Source organism: Sinocyclocheilus rhinocerous, unplaced genomic scaffold, assembly GCF_001515625.1.
Source record: "Sinocyclocheilus rhinocerous isolate Xijiao unplaced genomic scaffold, SAMN03320098_v1.1 scaffold2194, whole genome shotgun sequence".
In the NCBI taxonomy this organism is placed as follows: Eukaryota; Metazoa; Chordata; class Actinopteri; order Cypriniformes; family Cyprinidae; genus Sinocyclocheilus; species Sinocyclocheilus rhinocerous.
Window position 1 is genome coordinate 208,017 of NW_015652304.1, and position 9,240 is coordinate 217,256.

General features: G+C 37.3%; 1 protein-coding gene across 1 annotated transcript; it reads left to right on the forward strand.

Annotated features, from left to right (window-relative positions):
• Positions 1 to 309: 309 nt before the first annotated feature.
• she (Src homology 2 domain containing E) lies at positions 310 to 9,240 on the forward strand. The gene is made up of 6 exons (XM_016520613.1): positions 310 to 1,295; positions 3,610 to 3,733; positions 5,826 to 6,044; positions 6,276 to 6,477; positions 7,752 to 7,871; positions 7,980 to 9,240. The coding sequence occupies exons 1-6, from the start codon at positions 825 to 827 to the stop codon at positions 8,161 to 8,163; spliced, it is 1,320 nt and encodes a 439-aa protein (XP_016376099.1). The 5' UTR covers positions 310 to 824; the 3' UTR covers positions 8,164 to 9,240.

A 9,240-nucleotide genomic window follows, 5' to 3' on the forward strand; every position in this document is an offset into this window, starting at 1 on the left:
ATGTCAATTTATTTATTTATTTGCCTTTACCAGAAATTGACCTTCACTGACTGGAGTAAAATAGCCTACTCACTGGAGTAAAGAGTGTGTCGAGTAAATGTAAACATTTGATAAAAACTTAAAATGTAGTTACTGAGTAGGCAATATTAAGTAGGTTTGCATCTACAGGTGGGTAGCGCCCAGCAAATGAAAAGTTCCCATTTAGGGGAAGAGTAGCTGCCTGCAGAGGCACATAATCCACCCCCACCCACAGCTGCAGCACAAACGCACGTACATGTACATCCACTTCACTTCATTTAGACTGTCGCTTGCAGTGGATATACCGGGAATGGGATCTTCAGCGAGAGCTAAGAAAAACTTTAAATTTTTCCGCGTTTATGCCCTTCAGAGACTCCTCTTTATCTTGCGGGAATAATTGGGAGCAAACAAAAACAAGACATTATATTCCAATGTGAAGAATCGTAGTATAGTTGTGAGTGTAAGAAGTTTCCTGAAAAGAAATACGAATGGGATAAATTCTGTAAACAAGATTACATAGCCTAAAATGAATTTTAATATTCGGAACCTTTCCCTAAATCAATTTTACAAATTTTACAAATTAGCCTAAATAAATAAATAAAATAAAAAAAAAATCTATTTTTTTTTAAAGCAAAACAAACAACCTTGCACTGAACAGCCTGAACCTGAACGGCGCGTTAAAGTGTTGTTAATTTAGGCAAAAATCAATTAAAGGGCCATAGTCAGTGATATTGTAGAAGCCGATTATTCCTAAAGGAGTTGAGCGTGTGTATGGAGAGAGGCGCGGACACCTGTGCGTATTCACCATGGCGAAGTGGTTTAAAGATTTCCCAACTAGTTTGAAGACTGGATCCGACCGCATCCGTTCTGCTTCGGAATCGGGAACTCAGTCCCGTCCCAAACCGGTTCTGACTGTCGGTACTGGTTCGAAGGGGAGTCTGCGTAAAAATGCTGGAGCGGAAAACGGTGGCAGTGGTGGAGGTGGTGTGGGTTCGCTTCTTCACGGAAGAAATCGTAAAAATTCGGCTATCGAGCTGGGACGGAACCACTCCAGCACCGGCTCACTAAAAGACGGGAAGATATGGGAAATTCTGATCCCTGGGAAAAGTAAGAAACACACCAAAATGGAGGGATTTGAAGACCATCGCACCTTGCGGACCACCAGTCTTGCTGACGCGTACATGAGCAGAATGATCAAGGTTAATGATCCAAAATCCAGTGCAGGAGGATCATCTCCAGACAGCGAGAGGGCCAAGTCACCAATCAGAACAGAAACGGTAAGTCTGAGAATGAGGCAACACCACTAAACAAGCAATGAATAATAATTATATCATGCACTTTTTTTTTCAAGAAAATGTTTAAAGTCATCTCTGGACAAAAAGCAAAATACACTCTTAAAAATACGTGTTTATATGTGTGTTATAACCATTTATGGTTCCACAAAGAACCTTGAACATCCATGGAACCTTTCAATTTTACAAAATGTTCTTTATAGTGGGAAAGTTTAGACTTTTTAAAATGTTCTTCACACTTATGGGGAAAAAAGAACTGCTTTTTAAGAACTGCTCACTGAAAAGTTCTTTGGGGAACCAAATATTGTTCTTGTATCTGGAATCACTGTTCTTTTGCTAGTTTTTGGGTATTATGCACTTTCATGCTGGTCTACTTGCAGATGAACTGAAATAAGACCAGCTCAAACCAACTGGGACCAGCATATAGGCTGGTTTTAGGATGGGTTTTTAGCAGGGATAAAGGAAGAATAGCCCTGATCTGAGTGATAAAGTAGGCCTCAGAGAGGATTCTTATTAGTACATGACATACTGCTGACTGTGAGAACCAAACAAACGTCTTTGTTTTGAAAATTGAGATCAATATCTCTCTTCCAGTTCTTTGTTTAAGCAATATCTTCTCCCCTCCCTCAGCCCACTCTTTTCTCTTTTGTATCTTTCTTTCCTCCCTCCCCGCTCTCTCTTTTTCTCCCTATATGCTTTTTTCATTGAACTGCTGTATTATAAGTAGACACAGTGGAGCTGAAAATCAACAAACACAATGAAAGCCCTTTCCTTGCCTCTCTTCCTGTCTCTTTTCCTAGTCATGCACACACTCTTCTCTCTGTCTTTGTGGGAAACACACTTTTGTGCTCGCATACACACACACCCTTGCTCACAAATACGCAAAGAATACAATGCATACATAACACAATAGCTCCATCCCATTCTTCCAGTCCCTGGTGAAGGCAGTGTTTGAAGAATTATGTCACTTGATACATAGACTGTATCCTCTCCCATTTACGGACATCCCCTCTAGCTACACTTTGAACATAATAGCACAGAAATCAGAATCTCATGAGGTCACACACACACAAAAAATTACGCCCAGAGGGAGAATCAGAGAAAGAAAGGGGAAAGATGGGCTGGAGAATAAGCATAAGCTCTTCAGCTAAAGAAGCACTGATTCTTCATTTATGAGATGGAACAAAGAATTCCACAAGATGTAATTTAACTCCAGGTTTTGACTAAATGCCCTTTTTTTTTTAGCTGGGTTTGCATTATTTCTGAAGTAGATGATTGCGGCACCTCCACTAGCGAACATTTGTATCATAGTATTTACAGAATATTGTAAGTTCCTCTAAACTTAAGCTCAATCAATAGCACTTTTGGCATTACATTGATTACTTTGATATGTAATTTCAAATGTTACATTGATATGTAAAGAAAGCAGGGTTGCCAGGTCTGCATAACAAAACCACCCCAAATTGTACTCAAAACTAGACCAATTGGGTTGTGGGAGAAATTGACTATTAAAATCACTTTCTGAGGGGCTTCACTTCAACCCGGAAAAAAACAAAAACAAAAAAAACGTGGCAACAGTATAAAAGTTGCCCAATTTTGCAAGAAAACTGCGGACTTGGCAACACTGAAAGAAAGGTTAGAAACAGAAAGAAAAATTGATTAATACAAATTAATTTCAACTTTTCCTCCTTTTCTTAAAAAAAAATCAGGGTTACTGTGAGGCATTTACAAATGGAATAGGGCGGATCCATAACATTAAAATACTCATCAATACTAATACTCACTGTTTCGTATAGTCTCAAGCATGTTAACATTATTTTAGTGGGAAACATTGTTTACTAACCTTTTCTGTGTAGTAATATCCAATTGTAGTTCGTTACCATAACAATGTAATGCCTAAACCCTAAAACAACCATAAAATTTAAGAGAACAAATTTACAGCTCAAATAATACACAGGTTTTAACAGAAGAATTAACAATTAAAAGTGCTTTTACAAATATTTTAAGCTTCACATTTCTGTTTTTAAATCCTCCAGAAATTGGCACGATTTACTTAGATAGTAAGGGCCACACTCTAATCTTGATTTCTGTTTTTTCTTCTTTTTTTTTAAGAAATGAGGCATAAGTCGAAATAATTTTTTGTTGTAATCAACATTATGCCACAAATGCTTTTGATTGAGCTGAACTTAATCTAAACTCTGAATATTTCTTTACTTTTGAGGGTGTATCATCTTTTGTAGACATGAACAAAAATCATAGATATCCCTTTCTATTCTTCTTTTCTTCTGATTTGTAATAGATCATCCTGGAGGACTATGCTGACCCATTTGATGCTGAGAAAACGAGGGAACAGAGAGAGGCTGAAAGAGAAGGAGAGAATGATGGTTACATGGAACCTTATGATGCCCAGCTCATTATTACAGGTACATCACCTCTTCTTTACTGCTCTTTCTTATAATCGTTTATTCATCTAAAACATTTCTTATACACAGTGTTTGTAGGTGTAACAAGTAGATTTTCAGGGATTTGAAGGGTATAAAAAATCACGGCTCCCTCTCTCTCCCCTCTTTGGTGGTTTCCACGGTTGTGTTGTGCTGGGACAATGGGTGCAGTTTCCTCTTTCTGCTTCCTGTTTCCTGTCTGTGTTTCCTTTGCCCCATTCTATGGACAGGAAGTTGACCCCTGCCATCCCCACAGTATGCCTGGCTATGTGAGAAAGACCCCCCAACACTCCTCACTCCCCCCAATCACTTCCCAGAACTCAGGAAGTGGCAGGCTAAGCCAGCCAATCACAGACTCGGTCTGACTTTCCCCTGGTATGACCATTGTTTTCTCACACAATAGGCCAGACACAAAGTGACAGCAAAGAAACAGTGAGTGAAGGGAGAACGATGGAGCTCCAGGCAATGTTTTGTTGACGTTGAACTTTAAATCTTGAGGAATGAATAGGTGCATGAGTACATGGAGTTTGAGATGAAAGTAAAATGCACTAAACTGAAAAGACACTGTTATACAATTATGGTTGAGGATAATATAAAATGCTATATTTTTTTTATTTTCTTCACAGAAAAAGTTGTTTTTCTTTAAAATGTCTATATACAAGATAGGTTTCTATATGTTTTGTGTCGTGTATTAAGGTTTCGTTTTTCCCCTTTTCATATTTTAATGTGTATCTAAATTATTTATAGGTTAAAAACATTTAAATATTCAGTCTAAATGTAAAATCTAAACTAAACCAAATAGTTAACCAACACACAAAGGCAAATTATTACAGAAAATCGTGAGCTTAAGTTTTAACTGAAAAGTTGATGCAAATGTTTAAATGATCAAATGTTTAGCTTCACATTGCTGCTATATCCTAACAATAAATCCCCCCTAACTACTGTAAGTGCCTCATAAAATAGCCTTGATTTCATCTTTTTTGTTGTTGTTGTTGTTGTTGTTGAAAATTATCTTTCAAAAACTGAGTCCTGTTTTTTGTTCTGCTGCCTGTTGCTTATGATTACAAAGACTTATGATTTATCTTGGTATTTGTTGGTATACTACAGATTCATCTTTGACTTAATCATAATTTCCTGTGGTTTCACTCACTTGTAAGATGAGCTCAAAAAAAGAGTTGCTTCATAGAATAAACTTCTACCTAGCTGCTCTTTCAACAGTTAAACAATGATTTGTTAGGAATGTGTCAAATATATGTAGGGGAAAAATCACTTGGTGTATGAAGTGATTGACAACAGTGCCATTCGCTCTAAAAACCTTCCAGTGTCATATATTGCAGTTACTAATTACATTTAATATTTTTTTAAACAATTATTGCAATATTTAACACATTGGATAAAAAAGGTGAGAGAAAGAGAGAGAACTCATTAATGTTGACATCTTGTTCTGCATCTTTAGCACATGGGCTATTTACTTGTAAATGAAGCATCTGGATATGCATATTAGGTAGTGATTTCTAAGTAAGGCCATCCTTTTCCACTTTCAGTTAAACAGAGCGATTAATTCAGTCCTGTTTAATGATAAATTAGAAAAAGTGGGCAGTGGTTGGCTGCTCAAAAGCAAGGTCCATAACAGAATGTGTTATATTATTATGGTTTGTAAGTATGAGAATCTGTGGAAGCTTGATAAATGTGAGCCTAAAGGTGCAGTCACATTTACTTTTGTTCTGCAAATTTTTCACAAAATCTAGTCAATAGGAATCCACATGATCTGGAATTTCACAAGGCTGAAAGATTTCCCCACACAGATTACACAGTTGGTCATGCAAATTTGTATTGACCAACAGAAATCTGCTTATTTTGAAAGTAACTTCTATGTGATCTTCCCTTCATACATCTGTACACTATTGACAATTGAGATTTGATTTAGCTAATGTGACCACACTGTAATTACAGCCAAAGAATAAATAGTTTACTTGGGCAATGTTTCACAAATAACTTTCTAATAATGTTCCTATCCGGTGAAATCTTCTGGAAAGAGTTCTGATCCCGCATGTAAATGTGTGCCTTTACACAGAGATTCGCCGACGAGGCTCGAAGGACTTGTTGAAAGTGTGTGTGGTGTTGAATGGAGGAGAAAGCGAAGGCTCTGGACCCCCTCAGATCTATGATGTCCCATATGAGGAGGTTCTGGAGGGAATCCCCTTGACCCGACCTGAGTCTGACCCCAGACCACCGGCTGAGTATGAGCTGCCCTGGGAGTGGAAGAAGGAACAGATTGTTAGAGCGTTGTCAGGTAACAGCCTTCACAATCATATTAGAAGCAGCTTCTTTATTTAACATTACTGATGCATAGACACAGTATAATGAGGAAAACTATTAAACAGTCATTTAGAAGTCAGTTCATGTTATTGAGGTACTTATGATGTAGCAGTTGCTCAAAACATTTGGGATAGCAGGGTGGGGGTCATTATTGCCAGATGCCATAATAAACACTGTGGTGGTTGATGTTTCTTTCTATATACAGCTCAGTTTGATGGAATAGACCGCATGTCGAAGGAAGAATCAGGTTCGCCTACTGTAAAACAGCAGACACTGAGACATAAGAGCTGGACCCCTAAAACTCTTCGACCGAATCCCCCGTCCCCGACTTCCCCTTCATCTCCCAGCACCACCCCAGACAGTGAGACACCAATAGTTGATCCCACCCTGCCCTTGGAGAAACAGAGGTGTGTGTTTGTGTCTTAAAAACGTGGTGATTTTATCTGGATTACCTGAAACTCAAAGAATGAAATGATGAAAATAAAATTGTAATGAGAATATGTGTGCTAAAATATACAGTATATTAACAGCTATGACATGAAAAACATAATCACCTTGCTATTGTGTATATTAGCACTTACAATAGAGGCCAACTTAACAATTTACATGTCAGGGACTATATCAAGAAGAAAGTCATCACTTTGTGAATCTTCACAATAACATTATGTTCTAATGAAAATTTGCACTCTAAATGTTTTTATTTTGTAGTATATATTTAAAAATGTATATGTTTGCACACATAATGTTTTATATTATTTTATATATAACATTTGAAATGATTAATTATGTTTTTTATGTTTTTGAAATATTTCTGAAGAAACATGTGACACTGAAGACTGCAGTCCATTACAGGAAAAATGACTTCCTTTTTTTTCAAGTACAGGAAAAAATTACATTTTAAAATATATTTAACTTGTAATAATATTTTACAATATTACAGTTTTTTACTGTATTTCTGATCAAATAAATGCAGCCTTGGTGATCATAAGAGACTTCTTTCAAAAACATTAACATTTTTCAATTATTCCAATTTTTTTGACACAAAATAAAACAAAATAAAAACATGAAGGGCGCAAATTTTACTATTAAGTTTATTATGAATTATTATAAATTATTATTATTATTATTATTATGGCTATTACATGCCTCAGAAAGTGCATGTAACTTCACTATATTAATAATATAGCACGGCCGCATACTCAAAAGTGAACATTTTGTCATCATTTTCTAACCCTCATGTCATTTCAAACACATGACTTTCTTCTGTGGAACATAGATATTTTGAAAAATATAGATATTTATAAAATATAGATATTTTGACAAATGTTTTTGTCCATTCAATGAAAGTCAGTGGGATCATCAACAACATTGGACCCCACTGACTTTACTTTATGGACAAAAACACTGAGACTTTTTTCCAAATGTCTTCTGTTGTGTTCCACAGAAGAAAGAAGGACATACATTGTCATTTGAATTTTGAGTTTCAGTTTGAAAATGTTGCTTTAACACTTAAAATGCATTATTTGGCAAATCTATCCATTTGTACAGTTGCCCATCTTTCTTAATGCCTCTTAATTCTCTTCTTATACATTCTATACCTTCTCTAATCATATTACATAATCAAACCGTGTAGAAATAAGAATCTCCTCCCCTTTTCTCCCCTCTCTGTCTCTCTCCTCAGCTGGTATCATGGCAGTGTGAGTCGTCAGGAGGCGGAGTCTCAGCTGCAGCACTGTAGGGAGGCCAGCTTCCTGGTGCGAGACAGCGAATCAGCTACCAGCAAATACTCCATCGCCCTCAAGTAAGTGCATGCTTGTGTATCTCTGAAATCAAGAGAACAAGAAATGAGTTAGCAGTCCTGAAAAGCTGACGTAGATGATATAAGATCCTTATTCCCCTCTCTCGACAGGACAAGTCAAGGATGCGTGCACATCATCGTAGCGCAGACTAAAGAGTGCGGCTACACACTGGAAAAGAGCAGCTGTGTGTTCCCAAGCATCCCAGAAGTGGTGCACCACTACTGTACCCAGCGCCTACCTTTCACCGGGGCAGAACACATGACCCTGCAGCACCCCGTGCCACGCACACACTAAACACACACACACAAACACATGCTGAACTTATACATATTCACAGCGTTCTCTGGTGCAAAGATGTGAATGTACAATACCATGGAGCCTGCCAATCACATGCCAGCAAAGCACAGCTTAAAACTCTTTGTCTTACTGTATGTATGTAGATGTTCGCATGGAAAGGAGTAAGTGAACAAATGGAACTTGTGTTTTCGTTCCTTTGAAAACAGGGTTTTACTCACAGGACACTAGAAAGGCCAAAGGAGGAAATGTATTTCAATGAAACTGTAGTTTAAACGCAACAGTTTACGTAATGTGTATCTGTTGCATACTTTTGTTTTGTTATTTCCTCATCCCTTGTTTAAGTGCGCTGGAACTTGCGGCCTCATAAGTTCATTCCCAATCATTTTACTGATCTAATTTTGTGCCTGAATGAGTGACTTGCTTCTAAACTCCTCCTGCTGGCAGCAGCAGTAAACTGCAACAGTATCACTCCATTGTGTTACTTTCCCTGAAGAGACACACATTTTACTCCCTTAAACAAAGCATTGAAGTGGCCAGAATCTGCACAGTTGATATTTTTAGGATCCGTAGTGTAGATTTAGTTTTGAATTATAGCTGAATTCTCATATTATTTTTTCTTCTGAAAAAAAAAAAAACACTTTACCACACATTGGCAGTTCCTGGATAGCTGAGGTTAGATCGTTAGTTCGGATCAATACAGCAAATTGAAGCTGGCTCGTTCATCAGATTGCCGTTGATTGGCTAATATTCTTGTCTGTACGTGATAAAACTTTCTATTGATTGGTTTGAGTTTGGGAATAGTGGGATGTCGAATGGATTTACTGACCGTGCAGTCATACTTGGATTCATGGCGTACCGAATGTGGCATCACTGTCTTGGTGATGGGAAGTTACATTTATCTGTCTTTTTGTTTAAAGGTAACAGGTTCCATTTTAATCTTAAAGGATGCTAAAATTGATTCTTGTTTAATCTATATGAGAGAAATGTGATGGGAAAAACGCATGTTCACTGAAGATTTTGCCTTTGTACAATGTAAGACTGTGCAAAGCCTGAAATAAAGCAGATTGTGCTAAA